The sequence below is a fragment of the Panulirus ornatus genome, chromosome 68 (assembly GCF_036320965.1).
Source record: "Panulirus ornatus isolate Po-2019 chromosome 68, ASM3632096v1, whole genome shotgun sequence".
NCBI classification, from domain to species: Eukaryota; Metazoa; Arthropoda; class Malacostraca; order Decapoda; family Palinuridae; genus Panulirus; species Panulirus ornatus.
The window spans coordinates 16,740,187-16,764,502 of NC_092291.1; the positions used below are offsets into that span (position 1 = coordinate 16,740,187).

Consider the following 24,316-nt stretch of genomic DNA (forward strand, 5'->3'; position numbering starts at 1 on the left):
TGGTCATCTCGGTAAAGACGATGGGTATGTGTAACGGAAAACACGACAGGGGCTAAACTTGAGGACCCTAGGTGTTTGCACTCGACGCAGGTGTTCAAGGTGGAATGCCTTCTGTATCTACAGTGGAACAGACGTTGTCTACTGTAGGACAGAGTATCTACTTTGGCATAGATAAGATCTACCCTGATAAAGACAGCCCTGGCACAGACAGTACATCATACACTTTGACGCAGTTAGTATCTTCCCCCAGACACAGACAGTATCCGCACTGACACAGACAATATCGAGCGCGGCACAGACAGTACACCAGCACAGACATCTGTTTACCGTGATACAGACTGGTCTGCGTCTCCCAGGCGATCTGTGGCTCTTACGCTGCGCCAGTACACTTGGTTGGCATCCTCTGCTCTCATCCCCCCCACCGAGACGAAGAGTTTTCGTCCTCTTTTCCCCATACGTTTATCTGTTAGTCTTCCATCCCCCCTCCCTTTCTCCGTGGCCTTCACACACACACACACACACACACACACACACACACACACGTCCACGATCGCACGTCCAATTAGCCTCTTCCCACGAGCCTTCCCTCCATGCTTAGCCCTCCGTCGCCTGCAGGTAATGCTCCCTGTCCATAAAATCTGTCAGATGTCCACTATTTCTCTCGAGGCCTCTCGCTCGACACGACATCTCGTGTTTCCCATCCCATTAGTTTACCCTCTTCCATTTTGCGTACTAACTCCCTCCCGTCTGTCCCAGATTTCTTCATATTTTATCCTTTCTCGTTGAGCTTTCCCCCTTTCCATAAGCGGCCCTGGCACCCTCTATCATAATGGAAAGGTCTGATCGTCTCATGATCGTCGTGTTTCCCTCCAAAAGTGATTCTTTTCGTTTCGGTAAACAACGTCCTCCTCCTCCTCCTCCTCCTCCTCCTCCTCCTCCTCCTCCCTCCCTCCCTCCCTCCCTCCCTCCCTCCCTCCCTCCCACACGCTTCCCATCTAATTTCCCGTTTTCCCTGTTAACGTTTCTCCCCTCCCGTACATACACACACACACACACACACACACACACACACACAAACACAAAAAAAAATGTTTTCCCTCTCCACAGTTTGTCGTCCTTTACCGTAAGTGTTCCGTCATTCCATAAACGTTTCTGCCTCCTCTCTCTCTCTCTCTCTCTCTCTCTCTCTCTCTCTCTCTCTCTCTCTCTCTCTCTCTCTCTCTCTCTCTCTCTCGTCAGCGTTCTACCTCCCGTTTAAATTTTTCCCATTTTTCCTGAAACTTATTTTATTTTTTTCCCCCTTTCGTATAATAATTTTCACCCCTCACGGATTTTTTCCCCCGTTCCCTCTCGCTAAACGCGTCACCCATCTCGCCACAAACGTTTATCCCCACGCACCACGATCAACGTTTCTTTATTTCCTATGAGTGTTTCGTCCTTCCCTTTCACAGAAACGTTTCTCGTTCCATCACTCCTTGAGAGTGTCACCTTCTTGACTTTTTCCTTGAACGTTTATCGTTTCCTTTTCGTTTCTCCCCGCCTCTCCTTACCCCATAAACATATCTGCTTTCAGTCATTAACAACGCCCTTCCCTCCATACTTAGAATTTTCTGTTACTTCCCTGTATATATATATATATATATATATATATATATATATATATATATATATATATATATATATATATATATTCCCATCATTGTCTAAAACGTTTCTTCCCTTCTCGTAAACGTTGCTCTCAATCCCATGCGCATTTCTCCCCTTCCCTTTAAACTTCCTCTCCTTCCCCATGGAACCACCTACACTCGCACCCTTATGATCCCTCTTTGCTTGCACTCCATCATCCTTCCCTCTTCTCCAAGTCCACCCCTGCCATTATTATTACTTCCATTACCCTTATGTGCTTCGGCTTGTAACACATTGGCTGGCACAGTTGGCTCACAGTTTTGGAGGGCCAGGGTTCGAAGCGTTGGCATGTGGAAAGATTTGTAGCCTGGTCTGTTACACTCATGGATTTGGTGGCCATTGATGCGATTGTGAAGGGTGGAGTTGCCATGGGCCTCCCTCAGGGAGTAATGAACAGTTGTCTTGTATGTTAAGATCCTGTTTCTACCACACGTAAGATTACGACAGTTAATAACCTCGTCATGGACCATCAGGTCTTCACTCTGTCCTAACTATAAACTCCCATGTACAAGGTGGTAGAGAGGATCGCACTAGAAGAAAAAAAATAGAATAATTAAGTGATATGAGTGAGCTTATATTTTCCTCAGTGACTGCGTGTCCTTCAGTCCCGACTCCATTCCTACACACACACTCCCCTCACTCCCCCGCCCTCTACCATCCCCTTCCAGACCACCGTCCTCCCTCGTCACTCCCTCTCGGACGTACGTGCCCTTCTTCCCCCACCCGGGATGCCCTGTACATTACCAGAACATTTAGTATGTGTGCCAGCGCCTGTATAAACAGAGCATGATTGCGTAAATGCTCAAGTGTTGTAATTATATTTCATTATTTATGTGCAGCGAGGACGCGTGTGCCAAACCAGGGTGTGTGTATTTTACGCCCCGAATCTAGGGATTGTATTGTTGTGCCGGGTGCGTTTGTAGTGTCAGCGGACGACAGGGCAAGCAAGGATGGTTGTGACCTCACAACCTCGATAGATAGAGTCGAGAGGTGACAGGAAGGGTGGGTTGGTAAGCTTGGCTCAGGACTTCGAGAGTCGCGGTTCTGAGTTCGTCTTGTAGGTGTTGCGTCGTGGATACTTGTCTTCCGTCTTCGGTACCCGAGGATCCCAGGCAAGTCAATGGTATATGTCGTCCCTTGTCCCTCCTCCTCCTTCCATCGTCAATAAACTCTGCTACTTAGGGTCAGATTTCAGGCAGTTAGGAAGCGCTAATCACCTTAGTGACACGTTACTGAATTAGGGTTTAACGTAAGGTGACGGGGGGTCGGTGGCCGGATTCTAAACGAGATATTGTCGGAGAATCGGTGGTGACGTTTGTGGGGACTGACATGATGAAGCATTGCTAGAATATTGTAAGGTTGTGATGGAGGACCTTGCCTCTCTTGTGTCTCAAGGTATTACTGTTGGAGAAGTGATGGATATCGTAACGTTTACGTGCTGTTGGAGCGCTTGGTGTATGTTCGTAGCCTTGGCTACTGTTGGGGAAGTGTGATGGAGCGTAGTAACATTAGCCTCTGTCGGAGTGTTACACGTCGTAACACTAGCCACCTTTAGAGAAGTGACGTATGCCTTGATATCGGGTACTGTTGGAGAAGTAATGCGTGTCGTAACATTGGAGTAATAATGAATGATGTGTTGTCGCATCGTGGGTAATGTTGTATCCCTTTGTTAAACCCCCGAGGGACATCATCGGCCTCCGCCTGCAAGCGGTAACACCACGAGCTGCAAGTTTTCCCTCGACGAGGCCGTATCTTCGTCAGGCGGACGGAAAGGAGTACAACACAGCTTGGAGGACGAGGTGCTCCTTCCTGCCTCAGATGAGCCCCACCTTACGTGTTGCTGCTCCCCACACAGTCTCGGAGCTCACAGGAGCCCCGTAAAAAAAAAAAGGGGGGGGCCTTAAGGGGTAACATAACTAAAGCTTCTGAAGCAGTGTTGGTCGAGGTATTCAGTGGTTGAACGATCCCCCTCATACCGATGTGGACACGGGAAACCTCAAGAACGAGGTCCACTTGATTTCTGTCCAAACCTGGAGTGACTTAAGTGCATAACATGGTATACATTTTTTTTTCTTTACCTCATCATAGTCGTTGAATCTGAATTTCCAACTCTTGTATTACGTTGGAATTTGATGTTTTAACTTGTTCTTCTCACAGCTAACTCCCCGACAAGCGGGTTCCCTTTAATTTTTAATTGGACATTGCAGACCTGAAGTCCTCTTTTTTTTTTTCTTTTTTTTTTCTTCTTCCAGGAATGACTTTTATATTATAGAGCCAGGGCTGAACATGTAGACTTGATCCTGCAGACTTTCTATTTTTTAACCAGCGTTTAACTCTGCTACTTGTACCTCTCTCTCCCCTCACAGCCAACTCCTTGCCGAGCGGGTTTCCATTCTTCCGGACCGAGCCCAAGACAAAAGCCGTCGAGATCGACCACACTGCCCTACTGGTGTGCGACGCCAGGGGCAACCCGGACCCGAACATAACCTGGTATAAGGACAATCGTCCGGTCGACCTCACCAACCCTCGATACACTGTCCTCAGATCCGGTAAGTACCCACTGTGGCAAAATTGCTATATGTATATAGTCGTAGAAGGCGACTAAAAGGGGAGGGAGCGCGGGGCTGGAAATCCTCCCCTCTCGTTTTTTTTTTTTTTTTTTTAATTTTCCAAAAGAAGGAACAGAGAAGGGGGCCAGGTGAGGATATTCCCTCAAAGGCCCAGTCCTCTGTTCTTAACGCTACCTCGCTATCGCGGGAAATGGCGAATAGTATGAAAAGATATATATATATATATATATATATATATATATATATATATATATATATATATATATATATATGTGTGTGTGTGTGTGTGTGTATTCTATTACCATGAAGCAGCCGTCAGAGAGAACAAGGATGTTCCTAGGCTATAAAGAGCTCGTGTCACATCAGTTGTATGTCGCATCAGACCAAATATGTATCCATGAGTTAAGAACCATAAGGGAAACTACTCACACGGAAATATGATGGTTGGTATATATAGATTTTTGACTCGTGAAATATAGAGAGCGTCAGAGACTTTGAAAGGTAAGTGACATCTCCATTAGATATAGACTCGAGGCAAGAAAGAAACCATAGCCTTCGTCTTCACACTGAGAAGAAAAGGGATGATACACCTCTCAGTCTACCCAGATCTTGACGGGACACGCCTTCGAAAGACGTTGATATTTTACCCCCATGAATGTGGTAGGGCAGCGGGTTGGGGCGGGTCGGAGGTATACCAGATGTGGCCTAGGGATGAGCGTGGGTCTGGCTGGAGTCGGTGTGGGCCATGAGATCATCGGTTTGAGTTCAGGAATCGTAGCGGGCCATGGGTGGGCGTGGGAAGGCCAGGGGGCGGATGTAAGGTACGGGGAGCCGCGGGCAATGTTGTAGGAAGGCCAGGGATGTTGGGAGAACCCGGGAGTGTTGTGCGCCGTTGTGTATGAAGCTAACAAAAACAGATAGCTGTAGCAACGGCAAACGCCCGAGTTCTGGGCCTGAGTTACAAGCTTCTCTTTCAACAGGATTGGGGGGCCATGGTGTGTCCTTCCACCCCACCTTACCCCTCCGGGATCTAGAGGAAGTGGGAGGGGTGGGATCAAGGAACCCAAGGGAGAGTTTGGAGCAGGTAAGTGTCTTTGGTGTTGTGGGAAACAGGCCTAATGTTAGAGGCGGGGTTGTGATAGGTTTATGGTGACTCTTGTCAAGCAGTTGAGTAGGGGGAGGGAAGTTAATGTTGTGCATTGCAGTGGATTGAGTTGCAGCAGCAGTAGTAGTGATCAGCAGGAGGTGCAGTAGTAACAGCTAGAATAGGTGCCCAGAGTCCGCAGGCGCAGGGGAGATTGTACCAGCGAGAGTCAGCCCTTGACAATAGTGCACCATCATCAGTAGCAGCAGTAGTGCCATCACCTGGATTATCCGTGATATGAGTATTGGCGTCAGTAACACTTGAGATAATAGCAAGACCTCCACGACCAACAGCGGCAGCAGCAGCACCTACCTCAGTCGCAGGAGCAGGGGCGGGGAGTAGCGGTATCGCCACCCGCCCCACGTCAGGAGTAAGAGAAGCAGTAGCACAAGCCTGGCCCAGCAGGTCCCAGGGGTCTAGAGTTGCGGGAGGAGGAGGAGTAGGCGGTGCCACCTGATGGACGAGGCCCCACACCACAATTCCACTAAAACGTCCCATATGGGCCTTGAGGGAGGCGGCGGCCGAGTCAGAGCACCTCGCATCCCTTGGGCCACTTCGCCTGGACGCCCGCCCCGCTCTTGCCCACACTTGAGCAGTTACATTACGGTTTTTTCGATCGTTTCTCCCGCTATAATGAATGGATACGTCGGCCAGACTGGAGGATGATTGTTTTAGATGAAGTTTGGAAGTCGGGGAATTGGGTTGTAAGAGGGGGGCGTGTGTGGAGCCAGTCTGTTGTCTGAGGTCCGACTTTGGGGAACAGACGGGTGTGCTTTGCAGGGAGTTTGTGAACACACTTTAACGCGCTTCCAGTGATCGAGCCCGTTTTATTTCGGGTTTGATGCCGCAGTTATTGGGTCTGAATATCGGTTTACCGGGAGAGGGAGGCAGTGGGAGGTAATTTCGCCAGAATTCCCAAGGCGAGCGAGTCTCCCTGTAGCCACCAGCAGCATTGTCCTCCCCTTCCCTCTGCCCACCTTCGGCAAGAGTATACACGCGCGTCCTACCCCCGCCTCACCCACACACAAACCACCCACACTCGATTGCTCGTCGCTCCTTTAATTAATAACGTCATGTCGACCAAGGCCACAAGGCACCAGATCTTGGTCGCCTGTATGGGAGGGATGTCACTTTACTGCCTCGCCATTATCAATAATCCAGTTCAACCTCCCCTCCCTATACCCCGCCTCCGCTCCTCTCCTGATCGGGGGGGGGGTTGGGATTGGGGGAGGGACGACGGGACGCCCCTTGAACACGACGCAGGAACTGCCTTTTTTTTTTTTTTGACCTGACGTAAAGGTCAAGTCAGAAGTTACACCACCCTGTCCAAGGGTCGTTCCTTCCTACGCAGGGGTCGTTCCTTCTTGCCCAAGGGTCGTCCCGTCGTACTCAAGTGCCTGCCGGTGCAGAGGTGGCTACGTCGGTAGGTAACATGGAACGTAGCTTTTCTACAAGATGACACGCCAAGATGATACGCCTACCTTTTGAAAGTAGTTTATGTTCTCGTTGCTCCGACTTCGTGAATGACTTCTTAGATGTAATAGCCCCCCATCCTAATGACCCCTAATAACCATGATTAGAGTTGAGACCTGACTTACTACACCCAAGTACCTGCCACTAAGCATCTTTCCTTAATCCCACCCCTCTCCTCACCTCACCATCCTCGTAATTGGTCCTCCCCTCCTCCCCGCTTCCTCTTATATCCCACGTCCCCTACCCCGTCTATCATGGGACGTGCCGTCACTGTCTACGGAAACATAGGGATGATTGGCGCTTTGATTTCTGTCGCAGGAATGCGTTGGCCGGCACGCGTTCTCCCCGCACCAGTTTGAACGCTGCCCTCCACCGGCTCTTGTTGGCACCAGGTTTCACACCACCGTTGTGACTCGGTGACCTCCCTCGCGCCGTGTGACTTGGTGACCTCGACCTACCCCCCGTGCCGTGCGACTCTGCGACCGCGACAGCGTGATATGCAAGAAGGCGCGTAGGCTTGTGGCCTTCACCACAGCTCTTGACCTGGCCTGGTGTAAGGTCTTTGGTTACGCCGCATTGCGCGGTGACGGACCCCTAGGGCTGGAGCTATACTAATTTATCCCCGGCGGCCGATGTCGTCCTATATTGGCCCTAAATTCGTGCTTGGCGCTGCTGTTGCTGCTGCTGGAGTAGCAGCCAAGCCCGCGCCGCACTGGTTGTTGGGGCTGTGGCAGTTGTTGGCGAAGGGTTTGGTTGTGACCTCCTGTTGGCGTTGTGGCAGTCGGCGACGCTTTCGTAGTCCACTTAGTCGTGGCCGTCGTCGTAATCTGCCTCAGGTGTTGTAGTAGGTGTGCGTCAGTGTTGTGGTGGTTGGCTTCACTAGTTGTGCCTAGTTGTTGGTTCCACAGTAATTCGATTTGTGTGCGCTGCTGGCTTGCCACTTACGTCACCAGAGATTTTTTACGTCCATATTTCTCTCTCTCTCTCTCTCTCTCTCTCTCTCTCTCTCTCTCTCTCTCTCTCTCTCTCTCTCTCTCTCTCTCTCTCTCACCCCGCTTTGCACATGGTAAATGATGTAGCCCCTGGTTGAGAGGTTGCTCAGGGACATTGGTAGTCTTATGCGTTAGTTACAACCGGTAGTTAGAGTAGGGCTGATCAGCGCATTAGGGTAGTAAGCGGACTGGTCAGTTTAGTAATAAGCATGATGGTAATTAGGTTAGTAATAAGCATGATGGTAGTTAGTTTAGTAATAAGCATGATTGGTAGTTAGCCCATTGGTCTCGAGATGATAGTTCGCATGTGAGTATTACTCGTGATGGTTGTTAGCATGTAGGTGTGGTTAGGTTAGTAACCATATATATTGCCCTCGTAATAGTCGTTAACACATGGGTCTCGAGGTTGTATTTTAGCGCACTGGTCGTGGAATGGTAGTTAAAACAATAGTCTCGTAATAGTCCTTAGTGCAGTGGTAGTTAGCAAATTAGTCTCCCGCTAGTTAGCACTTCGGTGTTGCAATAGTAGTTTGTTTTTGCACTGATTGACAGTACAGCTGTTACCCAGGTGGTAGTAGATCAATGCTATGGTAGTACTGTAGTAGTTCATGCACAATGGTAGTTGGCGTAATTAAGGTAGATATACTCAGTGTGTAGATGGTAGGTGCAGTAGAGCGATGAGGACAGTAGTTCGCCGACGCATTGGTAGTTAGCATTCTGGTAGTCGTCCTAGTGGCAATTAGGGCAGTGGTAATTAACCGGGGGTGGGGGGGGGGTGGACGACCTCCCCTTCTTTAGGGTTAGTTAGGATGGACAGTGAATGAGGAGGTGTCGGGAGTGGCTGCCAGAAGTGGTGCATATTATAGGGTAGTGAGAGGAGGGCCTTGCCTCTCCCTCGCCTCTCACCCCGACATACCGGCTTGCTACTCCCTGGCGCCCTCACACACCATATGTGCTCTCCTCACACATACCTACATGCTCTCCCTCACACCCTTGCATAGGTGCACGTTCTTCCTGGCACCCTTACATACCTACATGCTCTCTCTCACACCCTCATATACCCATGGAGTCCTGCTTTCATTTCCCTCATACTCATCCACCCACTTCCATGTCCTCACTTTCACGCACTCACCTTCATTCTCCCTCCCACACTCTCCTCTCTCCTCTCAGATCCTCCAGAACCCATCTACAAGGAATCTTTTGCTTTATATTTTTGCATCTTCACTCCCTCTTCTCCCAGCCGAAAAACCTCGCTCAGGTTTAATCTCCTCCACCCACGCCTTCCACCTACTACATCAGTCCATCTACACCCATTTATTGACGATCTCGGAGGAGGAGAGGATGAACACACCCAAGTTAGGTGTGGGCATATTTGACGCGCCCCGGGATCGAACCCATGCAGCCCCGACCCCACGTATGCCTGTGTTGACTCAGTATCCCTGACCACCACACCACAGAGGCCCCTCTGTAATTGCCTACATGTAATTACTTATTTAAACTGTATGGGGGGAAGGGAGTTTACACTCGTGGGGCTTCCTCTAACCCGTGTGTGTGTGTGTGTGTGTGTGTGTGTGTGTGTGTGTGTGTGTTACATTACCATGAAATGGTTTGAAAGTTGCCGCTGAAAAAAGATAATTATAGCAATTTTGCAAATAAAAGTTGTTTATACTGAAAGGTAACTTTGTTGCTTTGTTATTGCGTTTGCAGTCATGCAACATTTTTTTTTCGTCCATCCACTGTAGATGTAGGTAGTGAAGTTATTACAATCAGATGTTGCTTGTGATTTATTTCTCTCTCTCTCTCTCTCTCTCTCTCTCTCTCTCTCTCTCTCTCTCTCTCTCTCTCTCTCTCTCTCTCTCTCTCTCTCTCTCTCTCTCTCTTTACCTCGCTGTGGAAATTTGGCAGGTAATGTGGAGTGTCTCAGCCTCTCCCCAGCGACACCGGCATCAGAAATCATTTTGTGTGTTCCACCCGCCTTCGAGAAGAGCCACTGGCAGCGCGCCGTCGCGTTCCACTCCAAGGCTCACACTTGGTAGAGGCGTTCATTACTCGTGAGAGATCGTTTTTAACACCATCGTTAATCGTAGAGGGTTTGAAGACTTGTTTATGCATCCCCTCTAAGTATGTGATTAGTACGTAATGGTGAGAAATAATACGACAGACCCCTTTTAAACTATAGGTTTATGTAATGCGATATTTCAGTTTTTTTTAGACGAAAAAAAAAAGATAAGATAGATAACCCTATATGTACAGAATCAGATGGCATTCACGACTTGATCGGTCGGTCATGGAGAGATCCAAGGTGCTGTTTTTGCGAAGGTCTTGGGACCTATTACGACCTTGGGGTACTCCATAGAATACACTCTTGAGAGAGTTTATAACTGGCTGAGTAAGAGGAGGATGTCGAGTGCTGTAGAATATTCCGAGAAGCGAGTCTCAGAGGACTGATAACCGCGTGAATTCCCTTCCGTCTTCGTGTTGTTGAAAATCTCTGGCTCCCCCAGGGCGTTGTGCTTGCCTCCACGCTGTTCCTCCCACAACCAACATCCATATGATGCCAGAAGTAGGTGGCTGGCGACGCGGGCAGGCCACGCCAACGCGATATCAACCGAGTCTTTGCATTGTGGAGGGAACGTAGAGATTAGGATGTTACACCGAATACAAGACGGTTCAAGCTCGTGGAGTACGAACACTCAAAAGAGATGCGTGGAAGGAGAGCGCTGATGGGTTACCTCACATCTGGCTAAACTGAGGGAAAGGAACTCTCATAAACCTTGTAAAGAAGATTAGTGATAACACCTGAAAGCCTTTGCGCTCTCTACTTCCGAAACCTGTTGCAGTAGAAGTGATAGCAGCAGCACCAGCAGCTGCAGCAGTAGTAGTAGCAGCAGCAGCAGCAGCAGCAGCAGCAGTAGTAGGAGGAGGAGGAAGAGGAGGAGGAGTAGCGGTAGTAATAGAAGTAGTGGTAATTATTTCGGGGCTTGAGTAGGGCCCCCGGAAACCAGCATATATGATGATCCAGGTGAGATACCCTCTCGTGGTTGGTTGGTTGTTGGGAGTAATATCGTGTGGTGAAATCACAGTGATCGAGACAGTTATGATGGTCCACCCCTGTGAAATATGGCTTGTTCCATCCTGTGGTGAAATGTGGTTAATATATATATATATATATATATATATATATATATATATATATACATCTATTCCGGATAAGGGATCGAAGCCACGGCGGTGAGCAGTGACGTCAGAGGCGAACCATACCGTCATTAACTGCCTGTGGAAATAACGCTTGGGGGGTTGTGTGTGGGGGGATGTGTGATACTGGCTTTATGGTGCTATATACATGACTGTAATCAAGTTGGCTCAGGTTATTTACACTAACGAGGAAAATAACCTGGGTATTTATGACGAAATAATTAGCCAACGCTACGTACTTTTAGCGCGGAAAAATACTTCCGATATTTACAGGGAATTAATTGGCCCGGCCTAAAATTAGCCATAAATGAAGTCGGGGGTTATATTGTGTGGCGGGCCAAGAAGTCCCGGGGCCCCGTGAGGGAACTTAGGGGATGCGTGACGCTGTGACGGTGTGGTGTTACGGCTTCTTTCCACACTGCTTGGTAACGCCGCTGTCGTTTTTAAGGTTGCAACCACTTGGGGGAACGCTGGTGCTGTATTGTTATTATTATTAAGGACTACAATCGCCTTGGCTGAATTATAATAACGCTGGTACTGTATTGTTATTATTATGGACTACATTCGCCTTGGCCTAATTATGATAACGGTGGGGCTATATTGTTATCATTAAGGACTCCATTAGCCATGGCCGAATTATATTAACGCTAGTGCTGTATCGTTATTAAGGACTACAATCACCCTGGCTGAATTATAATAACGCTGGTGCTGTATCGTTATTGCTAAGGACTACAATCACCCTGGCTGAATTATGATAACGCTGGTGCTGTATCGTTATTGCTAAGGACTACAATCGCCTCGGCTACGCTATATCAACACCAGCTTCCTTACCAGTGATGTATCAGATGGCAGTAAAGTCAACTTTGGATGATCGTCAACGAGACACATTTAACGTAAGTACGATATCTCGCATCGCCCAGTACGAAGGCGACATTATTATCGTATATCGTGATATTTTGATTTTTAGTTCGAGGTCTGTCCTGTCTGTCTCTGTCTGTCTGCTTCTCTGTATTTGTATGCGTAAATCTACGAACGTCTGTATGTGTCTGTTTCTTGTTAACACTGCGAGTCTGTTATGTGCATCTGTTAAAAGTCTGTGTTTACAGTCTGTCAGTTATTTGGTGTAAATTGATGAGTCTGTCGTAAGTGTAAGTGTAGATTAATGTGTCTGTCGTAAATCTGAGTGTAAATTGATGTGTCGACCGTTAGTATAAGTGTAAATTCATGTGTGTGTGTGTGTGTGTGTGTGTGTGTGTGTGTGTGTCGTGAGTCTGTATGTACATCTGTTCCCGTCACCCCACTCCTCAAGTTGTGTGTGTCTCGGTATGTTAATCCTGCATTGTTAACGACGGTGAAGCTGTTCAGTGTTCTGACCTGCAGTTGGGGGAGGGGAAGGGCGGCTTCCTCCTCCACCTCCTCCTCCACCTCTTCAGCCGCACCGACAGAGGCGCCCCTTCGCGCTGGATGGTCATGCAATTTGCAGCAGGAGGGCGGTGTTGCCCCAGTCTTGCGTGGTAATACTTAAAAATGTGTTGTGATGGGAGGGAGAGTGTGTTGGCTAGCGGCGACGTGTGCAGGGTGGTGGGGTGGGAAAAGGGGGAGGAAAGGAGGGGGGGAGAGCCGTTTCTCGGAGGCTCTGGGTTTCCAACACCAGCACGCACGCCGCCGCCCCCACCACCACCACCACCTCCACTTCGGGCGAAAGGAGGAGGAAGAAGACCACCTTGTCTTTCCTGCCGATGGCCACCACTTCTCATTTCGGGTCTCTTTGTTTTACCGCGGACCACCTTACTGTGGTCTGTTGTGTAATGATATGGGCCGCCTGTGTGTGTGTGTGTGTGTTGTGTGTGTGTGTGTGTGTGTGTGTGTGTGTGGATGTGTGTTTATACAGTGGGATGTTTCTTCTGCTCTCTGGCCGCCTGTTGTGTATGGATTGAGAGCTCCACTGTGAACTGCGTGTGTGTGTGTGTTCCTCTTTGCTACGGGATGTCTACCTTGTTTCTGTTGTATTTTTTTGTATCCATGTGAAGTGTGTGTGTGTGTGTGTGTGTGTGTGTGTGTGTGTGTGTGTGTGTGTGTGTGTGTGTGTCGCGTTCTGTTTCTACATCCCACAGTGAATCGAACTGTGATGGAAGAGCCGGTATATCCGTGTTTCCTTTTCCAAGCTTTCTACCCCTCGCCTGGGGTACTTGCCATCGGCCCCATTCGCACTCTCTCCCCAACCCAGCACATGCGTTTCCCATACCCTTCCACTCTGTATACCGAAGTATTCCTACCTCTAAACCTAGGGAGTTTCCTTCTCCCCAAGGTTCCCCCCTTCCCCCCACCGCCCATCATCTCCCACAAGCGCTCTCCTCTCCCACCCCCTTCCCCTCCGTCTCCCCCTGAGCACCTTCCTTCTCCATCAGGCACCCCCTTTCTCCTCCCCGAGGAGCCAGGGTCAACAAGGTGCTCCCTGCCTCTACATCAGTAGCCTCCTCTGTCCCTCAAGCTCTTTTTACCTTTTTTCCCCCCTTCAAAGTGGACCTCTTGCACCCTCTAAGGTTTCCTCTTGTTCGCAGGCGTGTTTTTTCTCTCGTATCTTGACACTTGTCAGTTGCCCCCCACAACCACACTTACTCTCATCCAGAATACACAAGTAAGTATCACCCTTCAAGCATTCTTCTCTCCTCTCGCCAGTCTTTTCACCCCACTCGCTCCTAGAACACTTCATATCTCCTAGGACGCCGTCGTCCACTCGTCCTTCTTCACCTTCAGAGTGGGGGGGGGGGGGGGCACTGACCACACCTTAACCTATTCGAATACGCGTAGATCCTTCAGGTTACCAGACGGTCCTTGTGTGGAAAGAAAGAGACCCCCCCCTAGCGCCCCCGTTTTAACCCGTACGTTTTTTTTTTTCTTTGTCACTAAATAGCATGTGATCCACGATCGCGTGGACGCATGGTACGGCTCCCTTGAACGTCCTAACATCCTTTTGATCTCCGTTCAGTTACGGTGCGGTAGACTTGCCCTTAATGTTACTGTAGTCTTCAGATGTCGCCTGATTTCTCTCTCTCTCTCTCTCTCTCTCTCTCTCTCTCTCTCTCTCTCTCTCTCTCTCTCTCTCTCTCTCTCTCGTTTTGTGACCCTTCGCAGAGCGCCGCCTGTAGACACCAGAAGACTCTGTGGGCATTACTCGCTCGGACGGACATGTGATGACGGGTTGAGAGGTGGCTAATGGCGCACTCCGGCTGCGTCGTAGGTTCTTGGCATATGGGGAGGATCTGGTTTTCTTCCCTGGAGGAGTCGGTGTTGCAAGTGAACCTGTGTCTTTGGGGATTACAGGGTTGTACGTGCGTTCCCGGCGGCGGCGGGAGAGGGTGTTGTAGCATAAGACGAGAAGGATTTTTTTTTGTGTGTGTGTTAAAGCTGTTGTCCTGTGGAGGTGGGTGGATGGATATTACTCGTTCATTTGAGGAATGGGTTCGGGGATGGGATGATTGTGAGTAGACTCCACGAAGAGATCTAGACCCATAGACTACGAGTCCATGAGAACGCTCAGCGAGACCCTGCTGGCCTAGACCCTTAGACTACGAGTCCATGAGAACGCTCAGCGAGACCCTGCTGGCCTAGACCCTTAGACTGCGAGTTCACGTGAACGCTCAGCGAGACCCTGCTGGCCTAGACCCTTAGGCTGCGAGTATACGAGAACGCTCATCGAGACCCTGCTGGCCTAGACCCTTAGGCTGCGAGTCTACGAGAACGCTCAGCGAGACCCTGCTGGCCTAGACCCTTAGACTACGAGTCTACGAGAACGCTCAGCGAGACCCTGCTGGCTTAGACCCTTAGACTGCGAGTTCACGAGAACGCCGAGCGAGAGAGCGCGCTGGACTAGGGACAAAAGGGAAGAAGAGAGCGAGAACCTTTAGATTAAGGAGACCTCGTCTTGACTGCTGAGGAGATGTGCGAGAACTGAGGAAATTCTCGTTCCTCTCGAGAACATCTCGTAAACATCAACGATATATTAAGTAAACTCGCATAACCTCTCGTTATTAGCGGAGTAAATTTATTACGAAAAGGTTCTCTTGCATTATTTTCTTTATGGAGAGAAAAAATAAGTGAATACATAGACTAGGCTGACTTAAAACTGTGACATTTGTAAGTTACACACACACACACACACACACACACACACACACACACACACACACACACACACACACACACACACACACACACACACACATTTCTCAAGGTACAGGACGGAGGAGATTCCGATTTGGAATAATTCTTGAGCAAAACCAGCGGCAGAAATATGTCGGAAATTTAAATTGAAAGGGGAGATGGTCCAGGGAGGGGAGGGGAGGAGGAAGTTTTTGGGGTCGTGTGGCGCAGATGGTGGTGGGTGGGGGTGGGGGATGGGGGGGTCGTTCGATCAGCGAAGCCTGTAATTTGCTGCCACTTGGGCAACCGCCAAATTCTTTTAAAACTCCCGTGTCACTGTTAAAAGCTTTAGAATCTGGGCGATCAGGGCGTGCATACTGGAGCAGCCAGCCAGACAGAGAGACAGGCAGAGAGACAGACAGACAGACAGACCTACCTTCACCATCCTTTTTCCTCTTCCCCGTCACCTCACCTTTCCACAGGTTCTGGATATCATGCGCCCCGTTGTGGATATCATGCCTCCCGTTGTGGATATCATGCGCCCCGTTGTGGATATCATGCCTCCCGTTGTGGATATCATGCGCCCCGTTGTGGATATCATGCGCCGCGTTGTGGATATCATGCCTCCCGTTGTGGATATCATGCGTCCCGTTGTGGATATCATGCGTCCCGTTGTGGATATCATGCGCCCCGTTGTGGATATCATTCGTCCCGTTGTGGATATCATGCGCCCCGTTGTGGATATCATTCGTCCCGTTGTGGATATCATGCGCCCCGTTGTGGATATCATGCGCCCCGTTGTGGATATCATGCGCCCCGTTGTGGATATCATCCGTCCCGTTGTGGATATCATGCGCCCCGTTGTGGATATCATGCGCCCCGTTGTGGATATCATGCGCCGCGTTGTGGATATCATGCCTCCCGTTGTGGATATCATTCGTCCCGTTGTGGATATCATTCGTCCCGTTGTGGATATCTTTTGTTTTACTATTCATATATCCGTCTGCCTATGGTGGATGTATGGGGAGGATCTTTCTGTCACTCTGTTAATAATGGAGTGTCTAACTTAACTGTGTGGATGTGGGAATGTTTTACCCACGTTTGTATTTTGAGTTTTAAGGGCCCTCTTCCCCCCCCCTCGCCCCCTTCCCCCTCACCCATGTGGATATCAAGGTGGACTTGGAATGTGTGGATGGGTGTTGGAGCGTCGCCATGTTACCGTGTGGATGTTGATGCATCGCCCCGTTCACCATGTGGATACTGGAGTCCCCGACACCGTGTGGATACTGGAGTCCCCGTTCACCCTGTGGATACTGGAGTCCCCGTCACCGTGTGGATACTGGAGTCCCCGACACCGTGTGGATACTGGAGTCCCCGTTCACCCTGTGGATACTGGAGTCCCCGTCACCGTGTGGATACTGGAGTCCCCGTCACCGTGTGGATACTGGAGTCCCCGTTCACCCTGTGGATACTGGAGTCCCCGTTCACCCTGTGGATACTGGAGTCCCCGTCACCGTGTGGATACTGGAGTCCCCGTTCACCCTGTGGATACTGGAGTCCCCGTCACCGTGTGGATACTGGAGTCCCCGTTCACCGTGTGGATACTGGAGTCCCCGTTCACCGTGTGGATACTGGAGTCCCCGTTCACCGTGTGGATACTGGAGTCCCCGACACCGTGTGGATACTGGAGTCCCCGACACCGTGTGGATACTGGAGTCCCCGTCACTGTGTGGATACTGGAGTCCCCGACACCGTGTGGATACTGGAGTCCCCGTCACTGTGTGGATATTCAGGGCATCCTTCTGTAAACGTGGATACTGAAGCATCTCCCTGTGAATATTGTGGTGGTAATAAGAGTCTAGCAGACTTTTGAGTGGATAGCAAGCTTGCCAGCGGGTACTGGAGGGTGAAGTTAGCGTGTGGGTGTGTGTGTGTGTGTGGGTGAGTTGGGTGGGTGTGTGTGGGTCTCTGGCGGATTATTATATACATCTCGATAAAAGAAAGTTTGGTTACAGTTAAAAGGTCAGTTGTCAGTCTTGTGGTGGTATTTTTACCAGTGTGAGACGAGATCAGTATTCGAAATTGTGTAATAGTGATTATTATGTGTTTTTCTGATAATGTGTGAAATATTGATTTTCAATTATTAAAGAAATATGCTTAGAAGGAAAGTATATATATATATATATATATATATATATATATATATATATATATATATATATATATATATATATATATATATATATATAATACCATAGCCTTAGCCAGGTACCCATTTTATAAACCAATCCCTAGGGGTGGATGAACAGCTGGGTTGACTGTGGCCGACTGCCGCAACGAGGATTCGAACCTGTGCGCACGACCCTGGTCAGCCCGTGAATGCGTCACTGTCAGGAATGCTTACTGTGCACATTCACACCGGCCCGCTGTGACTAGCACCACCCACCCAGCCCTCGGCACTGGGATGTTATCTTGACCAGAGCTGGCGTCCCCCAAGGCTGTGGCCCCGTCGTAAACTCACATCACGGATTCTAACGCGCCTTAACTCGAGGTCCCTTTTAGGGGGGGGGAGATGGTTGTGTTACAAGGTCACAACACTGGTGTATTTCCTCTCGTTGACAACACCTGGGTTTTGCCCCGTGTATTGGCAGGCGCAGAACACCATTGTTGGGTGTTGTGTTTTCCGGGGGGGGGGGTTGTTGTTGTGTGGTACGCTTACAACACAAGAGGGACATGAGCCGGGGTTGGAGGAGCAACCAGGGATGAAGCGGGGCAGGGTGGGGGGGGGGGGGGAGTTCGAGTGACACTGCCATGGAGAGAGAGAGAGAGAGAGAGAGAGAGAGAGATGGGGGAGTCGAACCCGAGCACCTGAATATTTGAGGTGAGTGGCAGGGCGCACATTACAGCGGCGCCTCCCTACACGGGGTGGCACTCACGTATGCTGCCACTCATGCATAGTCCTCCGCCCCGCGGGGTGGCCAGGGGTGTGGGGAGGCATAGTCCTCCGCCCCGCGGGGCGGCCAGGGGTGTGGGGAGGCATAGTCCTCCGCTCCGCAAGGTGGCCAGGGGTTGGGAGGTATAGTCCTCCGCCCCGCGGGGTATCCAAGGGCGGGAGACGTACACTTCCATCTCATCATGGGGCTTGCCTGTGGTGAGAGACATAGACCAGCGCCCTACACACCTTCTCCCCCACGTTGGCATGTGGATGGAAGGCAGAGAGAGTTTACCGCCCCGTAGGGTGGCGTGGGAGGATAGACCCAGCGTATATGCCCTTCGTCAGGCCGTCGTCCCTGTGGCCGTGCGTGACTTGATCAGCCGTGGGTACCGTAAGGACCTGCGTTACGTTACGATATTGTGACGTTCATTCCTTCATTCTTCAAGAAATGGGACAGACTGAAGTCGTGAATTGATAACTGGTAAAATTTTATTAGACACACACACACACACACACACACACACACACACACACACACACACACAGAAACGAATGCGAGGTTCAGGTAGGCCCAGGGAAACTGGGAGGTGTTGTCTTGTCTCCCTTGACACAACTATTTGCCGGTTCATCTATTTCCCTCTTTTTTTTTGCGTAGATTTAATTTTTTCCCACTTTTTTTTACCAGTGTTTTTAATTCTCTCAATTTTTTTTCCCCCTGCAGTCAGTGGTATCAAAAGTTTTGTTCTCCTTTTTTTTGTGAGTTTTTGCGTTTTTAATTATGTTGGTAGCTTTTGCTTTCGTCCTTTTAGTAATGTAACTCTATAATTTTTATCAATTTTTTTCCCCATACTTTGAATCCTTTCCCCCGACGCTTTTCTTCCCGCCCATTTTATAAACTTAAGAGTTTCCTTCACCGGGTATTTACCGGGTATACGTATGTATATGAAATGTATATGTACGTATATGTGCATGTGTGGGCGGTTATGTACATGCATGTGTATGTGGATGGGTTGGGCCGTTTCCTCGTCCGTTTTCTTGCGCTACCTCGCTTACGCGGGAGACGTATATACGTATGTTCACATCCATAAATGATATGAAGTTGGTCATGTGTGTGTGTGGGGAGGGGGGGGGGAGACCCCTTGTGTGTGTGTGTGTGTGTGTGTGTGTGTGTGTGTGAGTGAGGGGTGGGGGAAAGACAGGATCACATGCCTCACTATGTCATCGGACGACAGTAATGAGCGATCATCCCGGCTTTGTGAATTATATTCTAAACCTTCTGTTCGTAAGCATGAAATAATCCCGTTGTGTCCCGTTCTTACCGATTCTCCAATGCTGTTGAAGTTTGTGTTCTGTTATTTTTTCGCCGTGCCCTTGGAGTACGTGCCCCTCTGGTTCTCTTGATGAGCGCTTCTTCAGCGCTCGGGAAGCTGGCCACGTCCGCCGGTCGGAAAAACCATAGGTTATAAGGCGTTGTGTTGCTGTGTATGCTCGTCCGTGTCCATAAAGCGCAGGGCAATTGATTTCTCAGTGTACGGTAGTTGGATCGTGGTCAATGAGGTTGCAGGGCAATTGATTTCTCAGTGTACGGTAGTTGGATCGTGGTCAATGAGGTTGGGGGGGTTCATATCTACCAGTAATTCTAGTGGGTCATGTGTGTGTCTCTATTTATGGTTCTATTTGTGGTTTGTTGTGGCATATGTTGCGTATGGTCAGTGTGTATAAAGTGTCACGTGTGTTCAAGTAAGGCGTCAGCATTTTTTGCGTTCAAAGTTGGCAGTAAAGTGCGTTGAAGTGAGTCGAACTCGCTTATAATGTAGTGATACTGGTTTTTTTTTTTTTGCGTTCAAAAATAGCTTATTTTAGGTTTTGTTTTAATACTTTGCGTGCGTTCAGGTTCTGCATTAAAGCGTACGCCCAGGGGCGATAGAAGTGGACTTGCAAAACATTCTCTCTCTCTCTCTCTCTCTCTCTCTCTCTCTCTCTCTCTCTCTCTCTCTCTCTCTCTCTCTCTCTCTCTCTCTCCCTGTAATACCAGCTGGTACGAGGAATGAAAGAAAGGTACCTTTAGTGCCTAACTAGGCGAACTGTCTTTTGTGGTTAGTGTATAGATTACGGGGTCAGAGGTGGGTTTTTTTCTTTTCTTTTTTTTTTCCTTTAAATCCATGAATCACCATTGGCCTGCTCAGGGGAAGGGTCATCCAGCACCGCTCGGGGTCAACTCGTTTTGTTCCCGTCGTACTCAGTTGTCTGGGTTTTTTTTATGTAACTCTGTTATTTTAGTATCTGTTGTGGGTTTTTTGGATTTTTCTAACTTATTTTTTTTTTGGGGGGGGGTTTGGGGATGAGGGGGGATGCTGGGCATTGTCATACGTGTGTGTGTATGTGTGGATGTATGTATGTGTGTGTGTGTGTATATGTGTGTATGTGTGTGTGTGTGTGTGTGTGTGTGTGTGTGTGTGTGTGTGTGTGTGTGTTGCCATGGTTGTCAGTTGCTATTTATTCATTTTTTTTGTACATTTTGGTTTTGTGTTTGCATACTCGTTGGTGATAGTTTTTTTCTCTTCCATTTTTGTCTCTCGCGTTACAGTATTATGTTCGCTCGGTCGTTACGTTTTGGAAATATTTTCTTTTTCATTGTTTTTTTTTTTTGTATACGACATTTTTTTTTGTCGAGTGTGGACGTTGTTAGTCGTCAGTTTTCATAATTTCTTTATTCTTTTACATAGACGTATCTTTCTGAGATTTACAGAATCATTAGTCCTGCTATTTTTTTTTTATTTACGGAGATGTGTCTGTGGTGTGTGTGCGTGTGTGTGTGTGTGTGTGTGTGTTTGTGTTTGTGTGTGTGTGTGTGTCCCATCTTCTCGTATCTCACATGATATATAGGTAATGTGATAAACAACTTTCATACAGTGCTTGGTAAACGCAGGTAAACTTTCACTTACTGCGTAGAAAATGTCGGTGTAATTTTGGTCTCGTTTCAAATAACTTTCTCCTGATGCCTGGTGAACATGTGTGGTAAAGGACTCGCGGTGCCTTCTGGAATAGTCCGCTTCCAGGCGTGGTTCGCCTTCGGTCGTCTGTCGTCCCTAACGGTGCCTCTGTTCGTCCTGGAAAAGTCTTTGGTTTCTTGACAGTCCTCTTTATGAAAGACATCTCCAGGAAGCAAGGAAGACCAGGGGGTTCGGACCCCCCCCCCCCCCCCCCCCCCCACCGTAAGGATCCTAGCATGTGCACTGGCAGTATGGGCTCCACCTGAAGACTCACAGAATCAACCATTGATGACAGCACAGCCACCTTTCTGTTTCAGCGCCTCAGCATAGCCGTCTGGCAAGGAGGGGGAAAGGTCCAACTAAAGGCTGGTTGCTAGGGCTTCTTTGGAGGTTGATCCTAGAGGCCGGAGCACATGGCCAGCGCGTAGCGTTTACTGCAGGAAAATGAAGAATTAGGAAAAACATGTGTAAGTCACGTGTTTTCAACTAAGAGGAGATTGTGTTTATTCTCTGGAATCCAGCTGCCCACGTGTGAGTGAAGCAGAGACAGACACTTATCTGGGCCAAAGGAGTGACACCTAACAGCCACTGAAGTGCTGGCTCAGTGAGCAGACGTCACGAACCCTCCCGATACCTAGGCGGGTAGTAGCGCCTGGTCTCCTTCTCCTCCTCCTCCTCCTCCTCCTCCTCCTCCTCCTCATCGTCTGTGGTATTGTAGCATCACCCACTGTACCACCACATCTCCCATGCTACCATAGTATATCCCACGACGCTGAAGCCTCTCCCACAGTACGTCAGGTTCTCCCATGCTGGTTGCGTCACCCCCCCACGAACTAATCGTAATACTCAAACCAGACATGAATTTGGCGGTTGATTTTGGCCTGGCTTGTCCCCGTGGCGCCGAACCGTGAAGAAGAAGCTCTCCTTTTTTTAATCTCTTTTTTTTTCTTGTCATTCGTAAGTAAACCAAGTTAGCGTAAACTTTACTTAGCTCAGTGACATTTAGACTTTGTTTATTTATGCGCTGGAAATGCTAATCTGGAGAACCTCACCCAAAGTAGTATTAGAAGGACGATAAACAACCCCACGTCGGTAATACGTCCCGTGTCCCGAGGTACACGTATATGAACGCGGTTACTCTCGCCCTCCCACACACTCGCTAACACTCCTCCCCCTACACCTGTTGTGTGTATCCCCTTATGTACACTTTAACTTAGTTTGGGGAAGTTAGTGGAGACGGGAGTTAGAAGGGAGGGGAGGTGGGCGTGGCTGGGGGGAGATAATGGGCTCCAGAGGAGACCAGAGAGGCCTAAAAGTGATTTTAGGAGGAGGAGGCGGGAGGAGGAGGAGGAGGAGGAGGTAGGGATTCGTCGTCAGAGGTTAACGGAGACGGTGAGGTGAAGTCAACTCGTTAACCCCGTCCTCAGTGCCTTGCCCTTAACGTAAACTCGTCCTTATTTCTGTAACTATAACACGGTCAAGTTTGTTGAGAGCCCCGAGGAACTCTTCTCCCTCCCCCCCGCGCGCGCGCGCCGTCGCGTGCGGCCCGTTGAAAATAAAGATTAGACTAAACTTGACTAACTAGTACAAGACTTAGGGGAATAGGCTGTTAAGGCCGCAGGGATAGATAATGTTGTCTGAGGGGGGGAAAAAAAAGGCTTGGAACCGTGGTGGGAGGGAGGAGGGAAATAATGTAATGGATTCCAGTGGGGTAAGGCGGAAGCTGAGGGAGGGAGGTAGGTAGGTAGGTAGGGGGAAGCGCACTGGAGGTCCAGGGGGAGAGAGAGAGAGAGAGAGAGAGAGAGAGAGAGAGAGAGAGAGAGAGAGAGAGAGAGAGAGAGAGAGAGAGAGGCCAGGGGAGATGAAGGGAAGGCCAGAGGTAGAGGCAATACAGTTTAATGTTGTGAGGTTCTCGGGAGTTGTACGTGTTGTCGATTTACATCACACAGTGTTGGGCATTTTAGGCCCAAAATTTGACGTAGGAATTTACGCGTGATGCTTTGGTCCAGGCGGGTGTTGCTGACGAGCAACGGCGAATTGGTCAAGAAAAACATGAACTTAGTGTATCATGGGGGAACTGTCAGACTTTCAGGGATCCCACTCCTCTATCCTGTTAATTTACTTTAGCACTTCATAGTTCGCATCATTCAGTTAGATTTCAGCGGTTAGGATCTCATAAAAGTAGATGTCAGCAGTTAGGATCTCATAGAAAAGGTGACAGTAACTACAATGTGTCAGAAACCTACAGTGTGTCATAGGGAAGGGTGTTTGTGGTACCGAGTTTGATTTAGTACCCCTCTCGATACAGCCAGGTGACGGGGGAAGGAGGAGGAGGTGGCATCATTGGTCAAAGATGTTATCGGTCTCGCGTACAAGCTATGCCGCCGTCTTCGCTGGGGCGACCCGATGTGTTTAGACATTCTGTGAAATTTGCGTGAGGGGGACGATGCGCAGATTTCATTGGGCCTTTTCAGTCAGACGGTTGTTTGGGCCGTCCTACAACTTAACACTCGTCGAGGATGACTTATGCCGCCGTGCCTTGAATTATCCTTTGAAAGTGTATTCGTTTTAGGGATGGGATAAATGCAGAACCTCTGCGGCATTTCGTGCATATGCAGCGTGCCTGTATCTTCATATATTCGCTCATGTTTGTGTGTGCCTGTGTTGAGTGTGGCAACGTTCATGCATATGTGAGCTTTGGTGCCTCTCTGCTTGCGGACCTGGAACGTACATCCGTGTGTGTGTGTGTGTGTGTGTGTGTGTGTGTGTGTGTGTGTGTTATGCGTTTATAAGCGTGTATTTACGAGTCGTCTTTTCGTGTGTGTGTATCTTTGTATAGAACATACAACTCACAGCTCTTACATCCTACACACCAGGCCTTCCACAGCACACTTGATTACTTCGTACATCCCCGGGCCTCCGTTACATACCTACATGTGGCTAGATGCTACCCACCTAGCCACCCGGTACACACCCAACCACTTGTTTGCCCACCAGGCTAACTGCTATACACCTGGCCCTCCGCTATACAACTGGCTGCTGCTACTCAGTCACCACCACCTACGGTACACTTTCGCTTCGCCTTGTATGTACGTCAGATCTCTGTCGCTCCCTCCACTCCTGGCGAGCTAAAAGTATCTTTAGTTTTAGTTTTATATAGTTTTCCTCGCATATATATATATATA

General features: G+C 49.1%; 1 protein-coding gene across 1 annotated transcript in view; it reads left to right on the forward strand.

Moving 5' to 3' along the window:
- Lar (tyrosine-protein phosphatase Lar) overlaps positions 1-24,316 on the forward strand; it is a 704,213-nt gene that overhangs the window by 332,478 nt on the left and 347,419 nt on the right. Inside the window, exon 4 of the mRNA XM_071659561.1 lies at positions 4,053-4,235. Coding sequence (XP_071515662.1) covers positions 4,053-4,235 — 183 coding nt within the window. The remainder of the gene's footprint in view (positions 1-4,052; positions 4,236-24,316) is intronic.